The sequence below is a fragment of the Saimiri boliviensis genome, chromosome 2 (genome assembly GCF_048565385.1).
Source record: "Saimiri boliviensis isolate mSaiBol1 chromosome 2, mSaiBol1.pri, whole genome shotgun sequence".
Lineage (NCBI taxonomy): Eukaryota > Metazoa > Chordata > Mammalia > Primates > Cebidae > Saimiri > Saimiri boliviensis.
The window spans coordinates 24912097-24934410 of record NC_133450.1 but is presented as its reverse complement, the minus strand read 5'-3'; the positions used below and the strand labels follow the sequence as shown (position 1 = coordinate 24934410).

The window sequence follows — 22314 nt, the reverse complement described above, 5'->3', positions numbered from 1 at the left end:
GACTTTGCTGAAGTTGCTTATCAGTTTCAGGAGATTTTGGGCTGAGTTGATGGGGCCTTCTAAATATACAATCATGTCATCTGCAAGTAGAGACAATTTGACTTCCTCCTTTCCTAATTGAATACCCTTTATTTCTTTTTCTTGCCTGATTGCTCTGGCTAGAACTTCCAATATTATATTGAATAGGAGTGGTGAGAGAGGGCATCCTTGTTTAGTGCTAGATTTCAAAGGGAATGCTTCTAGTTTTTCCCCTTTCAGTATGATATTGGCTGTGGATTTGTCGTAAATAGCTTTTATTATTTCAAGATACGTTCCATCAATACCTAGTTTATTGAGAGGTTTTAGCATAAAGCGCTGTTGAATTTTGTCAAAGGCCTTCTCTGCATCTATTGAGATAATCATGTGGTTTTTGTCTTTGGTTCTGTTTATGTGGTGAATTACATTTATAGACTTGCATATGTTGAACCAGCTTTGCATCCCCAGGATGAAGCCTACTTGATCATGGTGGATAAGCTTTTTGATGTGCTGTTGCAGTCAGTTTGCCAGTATTGTACTGAAGATTTTTGCATCTATTTTCATCATGGATATTGGCCTGAAGTTTTCTTTTTTAGTTGAGTCTTTGCCAGGTTTTGGTATCAGGATGATGTTGCACTCATAAAATGATCTGGGAAGGATTCCCTCTTTTTGGATTCTTTGGAATAGTTTCAGAAGGAGTGGTACCAGATCCTCTTTGTATGTCTGGTAGAATTCAGCTGTGAACCCATCTGGACCTGGGCTATTTTTGGTTGGTAGGGTATTAATTGCTCCCTCAACTTCAGCTTTTGTTATTGGTCTATTTAGGGTTTTGACTTCTTCCTGGTTTAGGCTTGGGAGGATGCAAGTGTCCAGGAATTTATCCATTTCTTCCAGGTTTACTGGTTTATGTGCATAGAGTTGTTTGCAGTAATCTCTGATGGTAGTTTGTATTTCTGTGGAATCTGTGATGAGATCCCCTTTATCGTTTTTTATTGCATCTATTTGATTATTCTCTCTTTTCTTTTTTATTAATCTAGCTAGCAGTCTATTTTGTTGATCTTTTCAAAAAACAAACAAACAAACAAACAAACAAAAAAAACCAGCTCCTGGATTTACTGATATTTTGTAGGGTTTTTTGTGTCTCTATCTCCTTCAGTTCTGCTCTGATCTTAGTTATTTATTGTCTTTGGCTAGGTTTTGAGTTTTTTTCTTATCTTACTCCTCTAGCTCTTTCAATTTTGATGATAGGGTGTCGATTTTAGATCTTTCCTTGCTTCTCATGTGGGCATTTACTGCTATAAATTTTCCTCTAGACATTGCTTTAAATGTGTCCCAGAGATTCTGGTACATTGTGTCTTTGCTCTCATTGGTTCCAAGAACATCTTTATTTCTGCCTTCATTTCACTGTTTATCCAGTCAACATTCAAGAGCCAGTTGTTCAGTTTCCATAAAGTTGTGCAGTTCTGAGTTAGTTTCTTAATCCTGGGTTCTAATTTGATTGCACTGTGGTCTGAGAGACTATTTGTTATGACTTCCATCCTTTGCGTTTGCTGAGGAGTGTTTTACTTCCAATTATGTGGTCAATTTTAGAATAATTGTGATGTGGTGCTGAGAAGAATGCATATTCTGTGGAATTTGGGGTGGAGAGTTCTGTAGATGTCTATTAGGTTTGCCTGGTCCACATTTGAGTTCAAGTCCTGGATACCCATATTAGTTTTCTGTCTTGTTGACTTTAAATTGTAAACTTCTTAAGGTCAGAGACCATGTCTTAACATTCAGTAAACTCTCCATGGTTGTTTGTTGGGTAAATAAATAAAATATGGTCTTAAATAGAACCAGTGTCAAAAAGAATGAAGTGGAGAAAATGAATGTAAAAAATATTGGATATAGAATTGAATGGACTTAGTAAAACATTAATTCTGGGACAATGAAGAGAGAAGGATCTGATACATCTACACATATTTGAGCTTGGGTGACCATTAATTAAAAAAAGGAAGTTGCGGGGAGGAACTGTTGAGTTTGCTTTTAGGCAGGTTGATTTTAAGGTTCTGTAGAGAATTTTAATTTTTCATTGGTGAATTGTTTTAGCAGACAATTCAGGTTTCAAGCCTGAAGCTGTAGAGGGAGTTTTGGTCCAGAAGTAAATATGTATTACTGAGTGAAATTACCAAGAAACAGCAGGGAAAACAGGAAAGAGAGCCTTCATCAGATGCTTGGGGAAAGCCTCTTTTTAAGAAATTTGGAAAAGTAGCTGACAGAAAATGAATCTGAAAATGAGAGGCAGAAATGAGTCATCAAATAGTTACTTGGAAAGTATACAGTCAGGAAACCCAGGAAAAGAGGATGCTGAGGAAGGAGTGATAGAAATGCCAGCTATTGTGTATATATTGCATACTATGAGAATGGAGGCTTATTTAAATTTAAGTATTAGAACATCACTAATATTATTTTAGAATTATTTGCTCATGGGTTAAATATGTTTTATCTTAGGAAGCAACTAAGTTAAAAAACGGTATTTAGAATGCTCTAGAGGTTGTAAAAATTCCCTCCTATATCATCAATGGTTGAATAAAATTCCTTTATTGTTTTTTCTTAGAACTGTACCCTCTAGCCAAACAGTCAAGTTTAATCCTGTGACAGAAACAAAGAAATAAAAGCTAAGTGTCTCAATTTATCCTGTTGTCACTTTCAGCTTTCTCTGCCCATTATTAGACACCAAGATAAGCAATAGGTTCAGGTTTTTTGATAGAATTCAAGTGGATGCCTTGACTGTCTTTGACCTAGATCCAGGGACACTCTAGTCAGATTCTCAATTTTTTTTTCTTTTTTCTTTTTTGCACACTCATGGTTTGAATAAGAGTAAGAAGAGAACCCTGGATAGATACTAACAATCTTTCAGATATAAAGGGCCGTGCTGTTAGTATTTTCTTCAAGGCAGCCCTCGATTAGGCCAGAGGAGGAGGATGCCATTATTTACTTCAAAATAAATAAATAAATAAAACAAATAAACAAAAATAAAGAAAGAAAGCACGTGGCACATTTCTTGGCATTTAGTATCTATCCTTCACTGTTAGTCTTAGATGAAAAACTGGATGCCTCAATAGAGCTGGCCAGACAGCATTTCCACAGTCTTCAACAGGTCAGCAAGCTTTATCAGCTTTATCTCTGATGTTTTTTTCCAAGCATTTCCTTTCCTTTTTCATTATTACCACTGCTGCTGTAGACCTGGAAACTACCTCCTCTTACTTGGATTTTTTGTTAATACTTTATACACAGTTGCCATGTAGTTCTCAGAAAACTTTTTTTTTTTTTCCCTGCTGCTCAAAAACCTGCTCTAGACCCTTGGTCCTCAGCTTTGTACTTAAGACTATGATTTAGTATGAGCCAGTTTTATCAATTTAATCATCTATTTTTTTATTTTCTTCATGCATTTCTCCCCTAAAACACACATATCATTCCCAAGCCAATAATCATTCCTTTCAAAGTATTTTATACTTTTGGTCTTATATATGTCATGTTGTGGTGGATTTTCAAGTTGATTTTCTGTGTGTGTGTGTGTGTGTGTGTGTGTATGTGTGTGTGTGTGTGTGTTCTCTTGATTTGTTTTAGTTCATTTCCTGTGTAGCCGCCAGATTAATCTTTTATATGATACCAACCTAACCTCATCACTCTTCTGAACCAGAGTGATTCCCTAGTGCCTTCAGGATCAAGTTAAAACTTCTACATTGGCTGGGTGCTTCTGGGGCACCGTTCAGCCTCACCTCCACTGTCACTCCCACTATACTCATGCAATTCAGCCATATTGGTTACTCTTGAAACTACAGCTATGCCAGGATTTCTTACCCTGGTTTCTCGCCATTGATGCTATTTCTCTTACCTTCCTCTTTCACCCGGCTAATGCCACTCATTTTCAGGTCTCACCTTCATACTCCATCCTTCTTTGACTGCCTCTTCCCCCTACCCACAGCTTGAATTAAGAGCTCATCCCTGATTTCATGGTAATTTGGAAATATCTTTTTAGAAACCTCTATCATGCAAATTACTCATATTGATTTTCTGACTGTCTCCTCTTGTAAAAGAAGGCTTACTTGCAGTATTTTTTTAATCTTTGTATTTCCACAGAGCATGACACTGAATAAACAGATGAATGTGTGAAAAACTGAATAAATGTGTATATGTCTATTTCTTTTAATAGAGTAAGTTATTTTAGGGAAGGGCCAGTGACTCTCTTTTGCTTGTATGCTCCACATTTCCTGCCATAGTTCTTTGTGTATAATAGTTGCTCAATAAATAGTGACTGAATAATGATATATACATATCTATCTTCCCCAGATCATTCTAAGTTCTTCAACAAAAAGCTTGTGTCCTAAGAATTAGATAGTCTCTAGCACAATGAATTACAAATACTTCATACTCTGTTTGATTCGCATGTTTAATTTATGCTTTGAGTTGAACTCAAGTTACGGTGCCTTATAAGCCTCAGGCAGCTTCTCTGTACTACATAAGCATGTACTTGATCAAGCTTGGGGTCAAAAATCTGGAAGCTAAGTTTAGCTGGAAATTTGAACGTCAGATACTGGATGCATCCTAGGAATGGATTCCTAGTATTGATAGTCCTAGAGAATTTTCTATTCTTAGTTGGTTCTTTCTCCATAAACCTGAGCAGTCCATATATAGCAAGCCTCAAAGGATGCAAGTCTTGTCCTGGAGTTTTTTATTGCAAGTCAAAGTCTAGCAGGAGCTGAAGCATGAGCAGCAGAGGGAGGGTGTATTAATTTCCTGTGGTTGCTATAACAAATTACTATAAATTTGGGTAGCTTAAAAACAGTAATTTGTTTTCTCATAATTCTGAAGGTCATACATCAGTTTCACTGGGCTAAAATCAAGGCATTAGCAGAGCTGTACCTCCTCTGAAGGGTCAAGGAGAGAATCTGTTGCTTGATTCTTTCCATCTCTGGTAGCTGCCCATATTCCTTGGCTTCTGGGCCTTAATCTCCACCTCCATAATCACATCATCTTCTCTCTGTCTGCATGTGTGATCTTCCTTTGCCTTCATCTTATAGGGATTCAAAACGCTTGCATTTAGGGCCTGCCTGGAGAATACAGGGTAGTCTCATCTCAAGATCCCTCATTTAATCACATCTGCAAAGATCCTTTTCCAAATAAAATAACATTGACAGTTCTTCTGATTAGGATATGATATGTTTGGGGGAGAATTATTCAGCCTACTACAGAGATACCTCTCTTTTTTTGTCGACTCGAAGTGCTTGTTCTTCTAAGAATATCATTTGCTCACAGACCTACCTCAGGAGTAAATGACTTCCAACTGAGGGTCCATTGAAAAAACTTGGGGCTGCTCTCAGGAAGGGTCTAATTTAGGTCAGCCTAATGCCACTGAACAGATGTATATGGCAACGCTCCCAGCTCCCATTATGAAAATAAACCACTAATTAATACTTACTGAGGCACTGATAAGTAACTGAAAGAGCTGGTCTGAGTGCTGGGCAAGGAATTAGTGACGGTTTCCACCATCTGGCTGTGGGGGGTAGATGGTGGTCCAGTTCTGTAGGGTGAGGTGTGCACAGCTGGCTTGGTGCTTGCTCTTTGGTGTCTAGCAGTAGCTCTTGCCATCTGTCTCATCAGGGGAACCAAAATGGATCTAGGTGGTCACGGGGAGATTACTGAGGATCAATGGACACTGTGAGCTCGAGTGGGCCACCCCATGCAAGGTTAGAGCAGGGACTTCGCCCATTTTTGAATTGGAGAAATTCAGTACTTGAAATTGGGATGCAGATAGTTCTTGACTCCTTCATACCTTTTCCACCTCTCTCATATACTCTAAAGAGGATATGGACCTTGGAGGAGTCTTCCTCAAGGTTTTGACAGGTGCTCCTAAACATGCTTCATTCATGCCTACCTGACTATAATCTGCTATCTTGAGCCACAGGCAGGAGAGATCAATTTTTCTAGTGACTTCTTTTATAATCCAGCTAGCTGAAGAAGTGTGATCAAAGAAGGGATCTTAAAGAATCTTAGTTTCTCTTCCATTGTAGAGAGGCAGGATAGTAATAGTTGTTGAGCCTATGGGTTCTGAAGCCAGATTTATCTCTATTTCCATGCTGGTTCCACTACCTAATAGTTGTATGAGCTTAGGTAGATATTAAAATCTCAGATTCCCAGTTTTCTCAATTGTAAAATGAGGATAATAATAACCAACATATACAAGGGGGCAGGAGATATTCTAAGCATGTTATATATATTTAATCTTCTTATTCTCACAACAGCCCTGAGGAAACTGTACTATTGTTATCCCACTTCAAAGATGAGGAAACTGAGGTATAGAGAGATTAAGTAACCTGTCTGGATTACACAGCGACAAGCTGCAGAACAAGAATTTCAACTTAGAATATATGCTTCAACTCAGAATATATTTCAACTCAGTATGTTTGCTGTTAACTATATTTTATGCTGCTTCTCGTGCCTCAGGCTGTGAGGATCAAATAGGGTGACCATCTATTCCAGGTTACCTTGTTCTGGGTAACATCTCCTGTCCAGGTGAATTATTAATAGTGCCCCCTTCTTTTATTCTCAAAGGTACTGTCACATCTTGGTTTGAATATATTTCACATTTGTATTAATAGTTTTTACATGTGAAACACTAAGAACAATGACGGACCCATAGGAAGTTTTCTGTTAACATTAGCTATTACTGTTTCTATGATGACTGCCATCACCACCACCATCCCCATCACCCACATTCATCCCAAGTCTGGGACCCTTAGGGTTAGGAGGTTAACCCTAGTTTTGCAAATGCATGTCATGGGAGCCACTGTGCCCAGTTCCCACAACCATAGCAGTCATTGTTCACTGATCACAGCACAACAGTCTTTCCCACTTAGTGTCATAGACAACCATTCATGACTGATCACACTTGACGTGTGAAATCAGAATTATTTATCACACCTAGTTTTATTTAATACAAGAACCCAGTGTATGGAGAATCTGAATTTAGTCTGAGCTTGTGGTTTTATATGAAAGCTTATTTGATTCCTAGAAGTGATAATGAATTTTGGACTTCTTTAGATACCCTATGTCCCTTTTCGCCAATATTCCTCTCTACTTATTTCTCTGTTATTTCTACCTCTTCTTTATATAAATATAAAAGAAATTTAATTCATAATAGTTTTCTGTTCTCTGCCTATAATTTTATATCTTATAATAAAAGACTATTGAAATACTACTGAAGTGGACACAATATAAATAAGGCAAAGGAGTGAGTCATCATAGGAATTACAGTTGGCACCTAAGATCAAAGGCTTAGAAAAGCTATCTTTAAATGTGATTTGTGTAACTGGCAGTGAAATTCCTTTCAGATTGATTTTGCATGGCATAAGGGACATCTAGTGGTTATCTAGGTCTCTGCAGATTTACTAAAGGTAGTGCAAACTCATAGGTGTAAGTATTGGGCTTATACACCATCACCTTGAGAGGGAGTCCCAAGAAAGGAGGGGGCCTTTTGTTGCATGACTATTTTTAAGCTAAAAAAGTGTAAAGAAACCTTTTTTGGAAAAAGATTAATTTGAGTCCTAGCATTTCTATCTATAATATTGTCAGTTTCAACCCAACTCTCATTTGCTGCCTCTGCACCAGGTTGGAAATCGTTCTGTTATCAGCTACCTGCCAGCCTGGCATATTCTTCCTACTACTTTCCCCACCTCTTTTGCTGATTGCAGAGGGGCTCTTTAGACCACTTTGAAAAGCCATCTGATTAAAGCCTTCATTAGGCTAGAAGCAGAATTGCTTCGCAGGCCAGGCAAGAAATAGTTTGTAATTGCTTCTGATAGGCAGATCTCCTTTGGAGGTTGCTCAGCCACCAGGAAGCCATACAGCACTGGTCCACGTGTATTTTGTATAAATTAGTGGGCTGACATTATAAGCAGCTGCCCCTATGTGCACTTATCTTCTTAGCCCCAGGGTTTCCTGGAACTTACCCATTGGCCCGCACCTCTTGATAGAACCTGTCTTCCACATGGTCCTGAACTAACTGCTTTTGTCACCTGGACTGCTTACAACACTTGCTTGCCTCATGTGCTACTATTGTTTCCAACCAGCTATACTAGACTTCTTAAAGGCTCTGTTTCACTGAGTCTTTTTCCAGTATTTTCTCTCACTCGTTTGTCTTTGAGCCTCTCATATGAGCTCTTTCTACAATAGGTGCTTGGCATGCCTATTGTCATCTATTTTCTTTCAGGGTAGCTGCTAACAGCCAGAAGCTGCTATTTAGGGCCAAAGGCTTCATTGCTGGAGATTCTCTCTCGCTCTTTGACGCTAGGTACAGAGGATGAAGGCTCTGAGGTACTGTCTCAAAACATCCATGTGTTTTCTATGACAAGTCAAAGCTACATTGTCATATTAGAGGTGTCCAGTAGCCTCTTAGTATACCTCAGAGTGGGAGGTAGTGATGGCACTGAACTTTCCAGCCAGTCTCTTAGAGGATCGTACCCGAGTTTGTGATTGAGCTTTTACTTCTTCTGTTAGTATTCTGCTGAGACACATACACTAATGATAGCTGCCACTCTGCGGTACAGAACTTTCCATATAGATTGCCTTAAAAATATAAGCACATTTTTCTAGGCATGCACGCTGGGGAAAACTCTACTAAATATTCAGTGGTTCCATCAAATGTCTTTTAATTATTTGTAACACTTTAGCTTTCTACCTTTCCATTTCATTACTTATTTTCAGGCAGAATAGATATAGAGGCTTCTTTCTGCATTATAGTCTTCACTGACTTAAAGGCATCAAGAAGTAGCCTTCGTGATTTTCCTTGTTATTCTTCTTCCCATTCTTCTACCACCCCCTTTAAGCGTGTACTTTGTGTCAGGCACTGAGAGATACAGAGAGAAAAGGCATAGGTTCCTCCTCTTGCGAGGCTCCTGGTCTACCGGGGATAACAGACAATTCCAGTGCAATGTGATCAATTCAATGACAGCAGCTAGAACATGAAACCATGGGGGTTGAGAGGAAGAACTCAGCTGTGGGTGGGAGTGGAGTGAGTAGCAATGTTGGAGAAGGCTTCTCACCAGAGGTGATGCGTAAACTGTGCCTCAAGTGGCGAATAGTAATTATCCAGGTAGAGAATCAGGTAAGGTTTATCCCTGGGGTGATAAATTGGAGGACCTGCCGAATTTTTGTCAAGACTGGTAACAATGAAGAGAGGACTAGATCAGGAAGAGGTTTTTATATAATGCTTCAAAGTTTGCATTTAATTCCGAAAAACCATTGAACAATTTTAAGCAGAAAATGACATGTTATTCCCAGACATATTAACAGTGAGATAATTAGACTCTTTTCTAGTCCTTGTAATAAAAATAACAGTAGTTTCCTAGTGGTTCAGCAAAGTATGTTTTAAATTTTGTCATCTTTTTAATCAAGCTGGTTAAGGCTTCCTGTCTACTCTAATAGTTACCTTTTTACCCTAATTGCATAAGGTATATATTTTTAGAGCTTTTCATAATCACATACCACCTGTTCATCTGATCTTAGTTCCTCTGCTTTGTGACATGTAACTTTCACTCTAGTGGGGTTGGTGCCCTCATCAAATATTCTAAGACAGAAAGAAATGTAGGCGTTCGCTGGGTAGGTTTGTTTAGTGCCTAAGAAAATGCAGGAAATGAGTGTGTTTATTGAGCTTCTACTATGTGCCACACACTTTGCTAAATACTGGGAATGAATGTATCAGTTACCACATCAGAAACACACAACCCATGTGTTTATGAAGCTTAGTCTAGAGGATCATAACAGTGCCATCGCTGGCTACCAGAAGGCACAGAACTATGATTTCAATCAAGTTTATGGTCATAGGTCCTTTACGTAGGTACATTAATTGACATGACAAATATATCTCACTCTAACTTTGATATGAAAAAATATCCCCCCCTTAAGTATCCTTCAACTTTCTCTGTGCATGTTGGTGGCAGTGATTATGTCTCATGGTCTATCCTCCATGGTCTAGAACTAAAGATACAGTGGTTACTTAGTACATTTACATAGGTTTTTATTTCCAATATTTGAGTATGGCTAATTAATTAATATTATCTTGGCTTTTGCATTAGAGGATAAGAAATGTGGAGAATAGGTTCATCTCAAGTTCTGGCTCTCAGTGACCTGTAGTTAACTTCCTGGAGCACTACCTTGAGATGGTTCTGAGGCTTCATCTGGGTTGAGTGGGAGTAGAACAGAAATCCATCAATTGATGATGAATGGCATTTGCTGGGAAAGGAGGGTAAGGGCACATGTTTGCCAACATGGCTCTAAGAAATGGGAGAGTGGCTATCCAGTTGTGCCTGAAAAGATTAACTGGCAACTAGAAATTGTTAAAACAACCCATTGACTAGTTCTATCTTGGAAGACCATGGCCCCTACTTGCAAGTTCATGTCGTATGTCTCTGCCGGGGTCTGTCTATGCCAGGCTCTTATTTATTAACTTAGTAGAAGCGTGCTAGACTTTGTGAAGATGATAAAGCCTGAAACAGCAAGCCTGTGATAGACTGAGCCTTTATAGTATCCTGAATGCTCCAGAAACTTGATTGACTGGAAACTTTTTCTTTTTTCTTTTCTTTCTTTCTTTCTTTTTTTTTTTTTTTTTTTTTGAGAGACTCTCACTCAGTCGCCCAGGCTAGAGTGCAGTGGTGCGATCTCGGCTCGCTGTAGCCTCTACCACCTGGGTACAAGTGATTCTCCTGCCTCAGCCTCCCGAGTAGCTGGGATTCCAGGCGTCCACCGCCCCTCCCCCCTAAATTTTGTATTTTTAGTATAGATGGGGTTTCACCATCTTGGCCAGGTTAGTCTTGAACTCCTGACCTCGTGATCCACCCACCTCAGCCTCTTAAAGTGTTGGGATTACAGGAATGAGCCACCACACCTGGCCTGGAAACCTTTTCTATAAAATACACAAATACATTGCAACCTGTTTCTGATCAGCCTTTAAGTGGAATAAAAGTCCTAAGAAAGTTCTCCTTCTTGAGAAGCATACAATGGAGACCTCCACTCTGAACAGGCATGGAGCACTCAATAAGGCAAGGGGTTGGAAATCTTGCTTAACTTCTTACTGTTCCCATCTGTAACTGGGCATAAACCTATATGATCGTTTTCCTTTCACAAACAATCCATCAGGAAAATACTCGTGAAAGCCTACGCTTAACTCGAGCACCAGTTGTAATGACTTGCATTATCAGCGGGGCTCTTGGGCTGGCACTCATGGCTCTGTGATTCATGAAGGCAGGATAACTGACTGGCTTACAGCTGTCTGTCTTTTTCTGGCTGGCCTGCACGCATGCCTAGAAGACTGAATAACTTTTTTCAGAACGAGATATGGATTAAGGGTTTTGCTACTTCGACATCAGTTTCCCTGCATCTTTTTTGCTACTCTCACTTGCCATATGTCCCTTTTATCTTTTCCTGGCCACTCTCTCACAGATAGGGCCATAGATCAGAGATGGTGGCCCCCTCTGGTGAAATCTAGCTTTCAGATATGCTTCGTTTGACCCGTAGAGTGTTGGCTCACACAGAATTTAAAAAATTTAATTGTCAACATTGTACTATTAGTTTCTACTTTATCTGGAGGCTTTTTGACCTTTATTTTGAGCTCTAGAACTTGGCCATTTTCTAGCTCCTGCCTTGCAAGTCTGACCTCGGTTTCAGTTGCCTATTTCTGGTGCTGAGTTTTTTTTTTTTTCATTGTTGGCAGATCCTGAACACTGTTAACAAAATATAAAGCATGAAAATGGTGACATCCGTGAGACGCAGCAGTCAGAAATTAAGCTCCAGGTTGGATGTCAGCTGTATCTCAGCAGGCGGAGTTAGTTTACTGACCCCTGTTAGCAAGACCACAGATGCAGATGTGGCTCTGGTCATGCCAGACATTAGGTTCTTCTGACTTTGGAATCTAAGAGGACCATCTGCTGCCACATTTGTGCTTGGACTTCACTGTTGGAGTTTGATCAGTGGCATCGTGTGATAAAAAATGATGTTAATGATTATGAATCTAAATCTGGGCAAGTGTTTGGTGTGTGTGCATCTCATAAATGTCACATTAGGCAATTATGTCTATAAAATTTATAAATAAGTATAAAAATAAATACATGAAGTTCATAAGTATTACTTATAAATAAATATATAAAGATACAATTTTATAGTTTGTTAAATCCAAAATTTTTCTTTTGTTGTATCCCCACCTCTTAGGCTTGACAATTGGTTTAGAAGGTATCCTCAGAGAGAATCTTTTTTCTTCTTTTTTGAAATGGAGTCTCACTCTGTCACCCAGGCTAGAGTGCAGTGGCGCGATCTCAGCTCACTGCAATCTCTGCTTCCAGAATTCCAGTGATTCTACCACCACGACCTCCCGAGTAGTTGGGATTATAGGCACACCGCACCACACCTGCTAATTTTTGTATTTTTAGTAGAGACGGGGTTTCACCATGTTGGCCAGGCTGGCCTTGAACTCCTGGCCTCAAGTGAGCCACCTGCCTCGGCCTCCCAAAGTGCTGGGATTATAGGCACGAGCCCCTGTATCCAGCCTGAATCTTTCTTTCTTAATGACCCCATGCTATACTATCTATTGATTTATTCTGGGTTTTCTCAGAAAATTACCAAATTAATAGTGATCACCACCACATATTGAGTGCTTATCGAGGGTCAGAAACTATGTAAACTACTTTTACATGGAGCACCAGCATCTTCTTTATTTCTTACAATCCTGGGAACTGAGATAGTGTCTACATTATCTGAGACAAGTTAAATATCTTACCCAGTGTTACACAGTTGGTAAGGTTGCCCAAACCCTGGTTAGGGGGCTCCAAAGGTCATGACCTTAACCACTGCACTATACTGCTACTTCAGTCTGACGTCTAATTTAATAAAGATAAGCACATGTGTTAAACACCTATACAGTTAGGAGTGATTTCAGATTTTAAAAGGTGTAATTCATATTTTTTGCTCCTAAGCTGTTTGAAATCTATTGAAAAGACAAGACGTGTGCTGTACCAAGATAACAAAGTTGAGAGCTGTAAGTGACAGGGAGTGGAGTGGACAGTTTAGAGCAGGCCCGAGTCATCGGTTGCCTGAGGGGGAGAGGGGAAGTGGGGCAGAGACGGTGCGATCTGTGATTCTGCGCAGACCCCAGAAGCAAGATTCTTTCACAACACTTCTTAATCATTCTTTTACCCTGAGTAGAAATGTTACACAATGGTAAAATTAGCCTGAAAGTTTTATCTAGAAGCTGTATCATCCTGGAAGCTGAAGAGATAAAGCTAGTTTCATTATTATCTATTGTCAAAGGATTCAGTTTGGGAGGGGGATAAGTATATCTTAGTTTTTGCTTGTCGTGAGTGAACTACTTTGCACGTAGGTATACAGTTGAGAAGCTTTATTGAGATTTGTAGTCAACTCGGCCCTGCTCATGGTACCCCAATACTGGCTTCTCCACCATTCCATTTTGTCCAACTTCAGAAAATGTCCCCAGCGTCCTTACTTTCAAACACTCTCCAGTGACGTGGAGTGGATTATTGGTGCTGAGGCATCAAATCACAAACCTGTGAATGACGTGGTCTTATCTGCTGACTTGGTGTTTTTTTAATCAAAGTTGTGCTCTATGCAGATAGTTCAAAAACAAGAGAAAAGAATCAGGTGGTAACCCTCCTATTCCTTGGCAGGAGAAATAGTGCTGAGAAGCCACCTGGGCACTCCTGGGCATGTCCCACGTCCTCTCATTCTTCCTAGTTTCCTTGCTGGAGTGCGTAGGGATGGGGCATTTATAATAGAACATGTGGAAACAGGGTCTCAGAAAGTCGAGGACAGAGTGACCTGGGATAAGATGGCACAGGGAGAGAAGAACTCCAATTCTTGGATGTATTCTCATGCACCTGCCTTCTAACTCAAACACCTTGGAAGAGTTTGATGTAATAAGTGCATCATGTAGGGTTAGGATAGTCTCTCTTTTTCCAACCAAGGCAAAGGGGTTGGGCAATAGGGCAGACAGCTTCCTCACTGGTAGGTAATAAAAGGATTCTGATTTACCAGAGTGTGGAATCAGCAAATACCAGAGTAACAGGGAACTTCTGGAGTGAATTTGAAAATCCCGGTGTGGGGGCATCATTTAGAGAGGTTGGAGAGAAGAGAAAGGTGCTGCAGCATAGGAAACCCAGTGAACAAAAATGCAACAGTGCCTAGGTTCGGTCAGAAGCCTTTGAGGTGACCCCTAAGAGGGGAGGTATAGACATCCATTAGAAATGGATTGCACAAGGGGTGAAGGGCTTCGCACATCAGCATGGACTTGGGTATGGGTTTTTGTGTGTGACGAAGGGGTTTCTGCTTTGTGTGTAGGCATAGGCTACGGAAGGGCCCAGAAATTGCCCTCTCTGGAGCATATCCTTACCCCAGTGCAGGTTATGCATTTAATGGCTTGGTTATGCATTTAATCACCTACATGATCTTGGGCAGGTATGTATGTATTCCTGCTGACCCCATGTCTGTTTAATGGGGCAAATGCTAGCTATTTCATGTGCTTACCATGGATGATATAAAATAGTGTTGGCAAAGTACCCAGCACATGGCAGACTCTCAGTTTTTATCGTATTGTTCCTGCCCCTCAGCTTGCCTTACTCCTGGTATTGCTCCTGTGTGTCTCTGTATTAAAGATCACGGAGGAATACAGGTATATATTTTTTTCTGAGAGACTTTGTCTTAATTCTGAGATTCTGTCCTCAGCTGTTTTACTGTCTGGTCTCCTAAGCATGAGTTACGTGTCCAAACAGCAGTCTTTACAAGCCCATGGGTGGGATAGTAAGACCAGCGTGTCACTCTTTGCGACTCTGTTTCTGTACCTCCCAGTCTGCGTGACATCTTCCCCCACGGGGAGCCATTTCTACTTTGTCCTTAATTGCTCCTCGCCGAGGCGACTTGTCAGCCAAGGCTGCTTTCTGTCATTTGATGCCACATCTCTTCCTAGTTCAGCCAGCCATTTGGGGACATTCATTTAGTTGACAGTCTGCTTTTACAGAGAACATTGTACTAGATACTAATTTGCCTTGTAAGGGGATCCGGCAGAGTTTCCTGCTTCCATGCTGACCCAGGGTGCCAGTACACTTCTGCGTGCCTGTGGCTGTGGTTCTGCACAGAGCAGGTGGGGAAGGTAAAGATATTAACAATGGAGGGTCCCAGTTCAGCATCACTGGTCTACAGGTCCCTTGTCCTCCTGTCCTTTTCCTCTTGGTACAAAAACCTTCACAGAACCTCAGTTCAGGACCTTGTCCATTTCCAACAGAACCCCCACACCATGGGAGACAAAGATATACTTTTATTTCTTCCTAGGTTTGTGTGCCAGAATTGTCTGTGTCCTACTATGTCTGTGCCCTACCGTTTGGTCTTGACAACAGCCCTATGGGGTGGGAAAGACGGACCATTTGTAGAACAGATATTGAGGCTCTTACCTTTGGAATAAATAAAATGGGACTCAGAAAGGTTATTCAGCTGTCAGTGAGAGTGGTGTTGGCTTTTTATTCACGACAGTGAAAACTCCATATAAATAGACAGGTAATTTCACGGCAGTGGAGTAGATAGAGCACTCACCATCAAAGAGCCTTTGAGAGAAGTCTGGTTATCTCTGTCTGGCCAGTTTATGGCCCTTGATTCTCTTACCTATCTCTTCAGAAATCTTCATTCTGGTTATTCACCTTCTTTCCCAGTCTCAGTTAGCTATCCTTCTCACAGAAGAGTTTCTCTTCACTGCTCTTGTATCCTATTAAAGGCTTTTTTTTCTTTTTATTCTGTCTCCAGCCTCCTGTAGGAATGCCTGATCTCTCCTTCTATTTATTGTTCCATGGTGCCAAGCCTCCTTCTGTCCCTTTGGGATAACTTATTGTTACATATTAATAATTAACCTTTACAAGGAACACTAGTGATAGGCATTTAACCCAAAGGCAGAAAAAGCCGAAGTTTGTTTATGTCAAAGAGATCTCACATGCTGAGTTATAACAGTGAGGGTTAGAAAGGAGAAGCTGACAGTCATTAAACTTTTATTATTCTTTTCTGGTTTACTCACTTGAGTGACTGGCTGAAGATCCTGCAATCCTGCACTATTTCACTTGGCACGTGGTCAGCCCAGTTTCGCGAAAATGAAAAAATCAGCTTTTGAATTGTAAAGTTGAGCATGCATGACTTTCCATGTAATGTTAAAGATAAACCTCACAGGTGCTGCTAGGGGGCCTACTTCCGAGCACGTGGGCCCTGGGGCCCAAATGCTTAGGTTCGAGTCCTGCTCTATCACTTACCAGCTGTGTGCCTGTGGCTGGTTCCCTGACTACTTCTATGTTCTGTTTCTGTATCTGTAAAATAAGGGAAGAATTACAGGTTTCTCAAATGGGTGTGGTCTGGATCTAATGGGATGGAGAGGTGTTAAATCCTTAGCATGGTGCCTGGTAGTAGGTGCTTAATAAATGTTAGTATCATTATTTTCAGTGTTACTGACTACGGTCAGGTCCATGGTCAAGGTTACATAATAGATGAGTCATTTTCAATTGCTTTGCCATAGTCATATGTCACTATTGTAATGCCCATTAAAATGCAAACAGCTCTGCCTGATTCTCTCTTGGTGATGGGAGAGAGATGGGAACTAATTCTACACTCGGATGTGAGGGGGATTACATGATATGTGCTGGAATGAGCTGTCCAATTAATTTTCTGTCACAGAAATGGACAGATGAGGCTTATTTTAGCAATTAAGTATTGATGTTTTGGAGATGATAATACAATGTTTTCAGGGCTGTGGAAAGAACAAAATGAGATTAACCGTAACCCTCCGAATAGCTGTGATTTTTGTGCCCTTATGATGTTCCATTTCTAAGTGCTTCACATGTTTTAAATCATTTTATTATTACAAAATAGTTTATTCCTATATTCCCAATTTCAGGAGGTGAAACAGACCCAGAAAAGTTACTTTGCCAAAGTCACAGAGCTTGTAAGTAGTAGATGTGGAATTCAAACCTAAATCTAGGTCCTGACCTAGAATTTGAATAAGGTAATTCAAAGAAAATAGCAAAGTAATTGGTATGCTCAATACTCAGATCCTTGCCAATTTCCTTCCATTGTTTTCTGTTTATTAATTTTTTATGGATGTGACATTGCTCAGAGATCAGAGCACTGAGAACCATCCCAGGGAACTATATCAAATTTCAGTTCAAATAAGAGTAAAAATTTTTTGAAATTCTAATTTCAGGGAGAAAGAGTCTTTTCTGCTTTTATACGGATTATACCTGGTTTAGAAGGTCGTAACTGATTTTTCCCATAGGTTATTGGGGTACAGGTGGTGTTTGGTTACATGAGTAGGTTCTTCGGTGGTTATTTGTGAGATTTTGGTGCACCCAACACCCGAGCAGTATATTCTGCACCCTATTTGTAGTCTTTTATCCCTCGCCCTCCTCCCACCCATCCCCCCAAGTCCCCAAAGCCCACTGTATCATTCTTACGCCTTTATGTCTTTATAGCGTAGCTCCCACATATCAGTGAGAACATATTATGTTTGGTTTTCCATTCCTGAGTTAACTCACTTAGAATAATAGTCTCCAGTCTATCCAGGTCACTGTGAATGTCATTAATTCATTCTGTTTTATGGCTGAGTAGTATTCCATTGTGTGTATATATATACATACATGACAGTTTCTTTATCCACTTGTTCATTGACGGGCTTTTGGGTTGGTTCCACGATTGTGAATTGTGCTGCTATAAACATGTGTGTGCAAGTATCTTTTTCATATGCCTTATTTTCCTCTTGGTAGATACCCAGTAGTGGGATTGCTGGATCAAATGCTAGTTCTAATTTTAGTTCCTTAAGGAATCTCCACACTGTTTTCTATAGTAGCTGTTAGAAAGTCATAACATTTTTTTGACTGGCACCTTCACCTTCTCCACCTACCTACCCATTCTGCAGAACAATGGCCATGGCTTTGTAGAAGTGTACACTAACTTTCGGTAGGGCACAGAGACAGGAAGTCCTGCTGGACCCCCTTACGAGGTGAATTAGTATCTGATTCAGTATTCTCTGTAAAATCAGGCTCACAACTAAATAAATAACCCTGACCGAACTAGGGCTTCAGGGTGTCTCATTCTACCACTAAACAGAGGGTACATGCAATGTGCAGAAAACAAAAACACAACTGGACCTCTGTCTCCATCAGCCCTTAACACTTAATCTTTTGTTTAAAGTCATACATCCACGTGGTTGAAAAAAAGAGTCCAACGCTACCAGAGGGCACAGAGAAAAGTCAGTCACCCTCCCTCTCTAGAATATTAATCCCACAAATATATTCCACAATGACAATTTTACAGTTCCAAAGAGACTTGATGCTTACAGGAACATATATACATATAATGTCCCCACACCTCCACACTTTTACACAATGATAGCATAATGCACCCTTGATCCTATTCCTTCAGGATAGAGGAATGGATATCCTGTTCCTTCCTTTTTTTTTTTTTTGCTCATAATCAAAACTTTATTGAAAAACTGACACCAAAATAGGAGTTCACTGTTGTATACCTTACAAAACCAAATATAATTACATTATCTTGGTAGATTAATTAGAATTATGGAACTTATGGTAAGGCTTTTTGTGAGATAACACAAATTCAGGAAGCTGTTTGTATCATTAGTGTTGCTTTCTTCTAAATGAACACCCTTCTGTGAGTCTGTGAACTTCACTTAACAATGTGACTTGGAGTGCTTCCACATTAAAACCAAAAGCAATACCTTGTTTTCAAGGGCTGCCTAATATTCCATTATAAACCTGTGCCATCTGCTATTGATGGTCATTTAGGTTGTTTCTGGTCTTTTACTAACTAAGGTTGTTTCAGTAAATCACTTTGTATGAAGTACATGACTCCAAGCAACTCAATCTCTCTTGATTTTTATTTGCAAGCTTATGTTGTATAACTTTCTGACAACACAAGGAATTGCCAGGAGACAAAATAAATTCCATGGAAATATAGAGGCTTTTTTTTTAGAGCTTGTGTGCATATCAGATGTTTCTACAGATACTTTCTGATTCCTGTGTCTCATTGTTTCTCATGTTGTTTTGGACTATGTCCTGAAGGCTCTTCGTGGGTCATTTTTCCAGGTGCCCAGTGAGTGATGGATGGATACTGTTTGCAAGATTGATTCATAAGGCATTTTTGTTTGGCTTTTGACAGGTTGTTTATAAGAATAATGACATCCGTCTGGAGCTGTCTCGCCTGGCACGGATTGGGGACACCAAGATGAAAATCTATGGCGAAGTTGTGTTCAAGTGTGAGAATGTGGCCACACTGGACCCCATCAACTTTGAGACCCCAGAGGCTTATATCAGCTTGCCCAAGTGGAACACTAAACGTATGGGCTCCATCTCCTTTGACTTCCGCACCACTGAGCCCAATGGCCTGATCCTCTTCACTCATGGAAAGCCCCAAGAGAGGAAGGATGCTCGGAGCCAAAAGAACACAAAAGTAGACTTCTTTGCTGTGGAACTCCTCGATGGCAACCTGTACTTGCTGCTTGACATGGGCTCTGGCACCATCAAAGTGAAAGCCACTCAGAAGAAAGCCAATGATGGGGAATGGTACCATGTGGACATTCAGCGAGATGGCAGATCAGGTAGGAAGAGGCAGGATGTGTGACTGGGACTAAGGAAAGCTGTAGCTCCTCAGTTTGTTTGTTGCCTTTATTTTCTAAAACTTTTGCCCTTGCCTGCTTTTTGCTGCTTTGGCTAGTCTCTTTAATGGCTGTTGTAAAATTATGTTTCTGAAATAGATGGCTCGTATTCTCCACTCATCTCTCCTATCACTCACCACACAATTGTCAGTGATCGCTCTACGCTCCTGGAGCTAAGGATAGTTTTACAAGCAGCATTTCTACTGCTACCAAAGTGACTGTCATGTCACTGGTGTGATCCACTCCATCCCCCATTCTTTGCTGCTTCTTTTCCTCATCACCAAGGAAACCAATTGTGACATCACAGATGCTGCTTTATGTGATTATTCTGTAGGATAAACTTCACTGTGCAAGAGTTTATGCAACAATACACCCTTCAATAATTGGCAAGAGTCATGTTGCATGGAGAAATTCTGACAAGAAAGGAAAAGGCAAATTGATTTTTCCTGAAGACACATTCAATTTAAAGCCTTCCTTTGGTGTAAAAGCCTCTTTTTCACTCTTTGTTCAGACCTCACTGACTCTCCCTTCCTCTTCATAACCTTTTACATTTGGTTTAAATGGCTTTGTTTCTGCAGCTGCAGATCAAACAAGCTAGCCCCAGGCAGTACATAGCCACTCTGGAACAGTAACGAACTGGGGGTGGGGCTGGGGCACAAATAGTCAGGGGTTTTTGAATGCCTGGACAGTCTGCCTCGCTTTCTATGGACGATGTGTCAGTGAAGGTCACTTTCTGTGCTATCAGAAAGGGCATTTTCCCAAGAGCAGTAATTAGAGTATTAAGAGTTTTAGATTCATTTCCTGATTCTCCATTTAGGTAGGATATACTCAAGGAGGGTCTTGGCTTCCTGTGCCATATTATAGAGATTTACTTTTCTAGTGAACATTAAAAACTCTTTATTTGGATATTTTCTTTCTAGGTTCTTTTGGCTAGTAAGAGAGAGAGCAATAAGTTCCCTAAAAGACTAAAGCCGGGAATGACTGCGCTTTGGTGGGATGACTTTCCTGCGTAATTCCAAAGCTAGACTGATGGCAGAGACAGCAACATTGCCCTTAGGAAGAGCTGGATGAGTTCTTTGCAGAGGGCAGACGGGTGGCAGATTGCAGCCCTGGATATTTTATTGCCCAGTAGGAATCTTTACTGGTTGTCTGAAATCTGATCAGAACCAAGAGGCTTCAAATTAAATGTGCTCATTGAGCAAGAATGAATAGTGTGTGCCTTTTTAAACAGGAAAACACCCCAAAATTAATTGCTTTGGAGGCTAAATCCCCCCACCCCAAGCCTCTTTTTTTTCTCCTTTTCATTCTCTTTCTCTGTTTTTCAGTAAAATGTCAGCAAGGGCAGAGTCAGAAAGCTGTTCTAAAATTATAAGGAAACACTGCTGTTGGTTTTTAAGATTATGTGTTTGGGATCTCTGAGGTTAGATCATGGTGGACGGGTATTGTGTCTGACTAACCTAGACCTTGGCACAATATAAAGATTACCTACCTGTGCCCACACATAGGGTAGAACGCATAGAATTGCTATATGTTTATTTCTGTCTGTTCCCAGTGCAAATTGTTTTTTCAAGTAGGGAAACAATTTTTAGATTTAGATTTCAGAAGCCTTAAATTTCATATCTGGGAGCTAAAGCATTGGCCAATTTTTTTTTACTGTTTTTTTTTTTTTTTTTGAGACAGAGTTTCACTCTTGCTGCCCAGGCTGCAGTACGGTGGCATAGTCTTGGCTCACTGCACCCTCGACCTTCTGGGTTCAAGTGATTTTCCTGCCTCATCTCCCAAGTACCTGGGATTACAGGCACCCACCACCATGCCTGGCTAATTTTTGAGCCAGAGACAGGGTTTCACCGTGTTGGCCAGGCTGGTCGTGAACTCCTGACCTCAGGTGATCTGTCTGCCTCAGCCTTCCAGAGTGCTGGGATTACAGACAGGAGGCACTGTGCTGGCCAATTTTTTTAACTACTGATGAATTTGATCAAAGCCTATAAAAATTTACCAAGTAAACAAACAATTGTCCCATGAAAGCAGTATAATATGAAATTATAATACAATCTGTTAAACTTTCATTTTTTCATGAGAAAAAATGAACCTTGTTTTTGGTTATAAATCTGTACTCAAGTGAATCTAAATGTGGTGCCTCCTTCCCTGATCATCTTGAAGAATAATATGACTGACAGTGATCTAGAAAACTTTTTTTTTTTTTTTGAGACTGAGTTTCGCTCTTGTTACCCAGGCTGAAGTGCAATGTCGTGATCTCAGCTCACTGCAACCTCCGCCTCCTGGGTTCAGGCAATTCTCCTGCCTCAGCCTCCTGAGTAGCTGGGATTACAGGCACGCGCCACCATGCCCAGCTCATGTTTTGTATTTTTAGTAGAGACGGGGTTGCACCATGTTGACCAGGATGGTCTCGATCTCTTGACCTCGTGATCCACCCGCCTTGGCCTCCCAAAGTGTTGGGATTACAGGCGTGAGCCATCACGCCCGGCCCAAAACTTTTATAATCAATCCCCACTTGGGCAAGTGAGTCTTAGAACTTGTGAAATTCTTTCAAAACACTGAGG

At 40.5% G+C, this 22314-nt stretch overlaps 1 protein-coding gene and 1 long non-coding RNA gene across 32 annotated transcripts in view; one reads left to right on the top strand and one right to left on the bottom strand.

Moving 5' to 3' along the window:
- NRXN3 (neurexin 3) overlaps positions 1-22314 on the top strand; it is a 1684741-nt gene that overhangs the window by 528545 nt on the left and 1133882 nt on the right. For all 31 annotated transcript variants that reach the window (XM_074392932.1, XM_074392912.1, XM_074392931.1 and 28 more), the window contains one exon: positions 19258-19696. In XM_074392932.1, coding sequence (XP_074249033.1) covers positions 19258-19696 — 439 coding nt within the window. The remainder of the gene's footprint in view (positions 1-19257; positions 19697-22314) is intronic.
- On the bottom strand, positions 13427-19984 carry LOC141583495 (uncharacterized). Its single transcript, XR_012516123.1, has 3 exons — positions 18818-19984; positions 14617-14700; positions 13427-13664 (listed from the first exon to the last, which is right to left on the bottom strand). It is a non-coding gene; the product is annotated as an uncharacterized LOC141583495 (long non-coding RNA).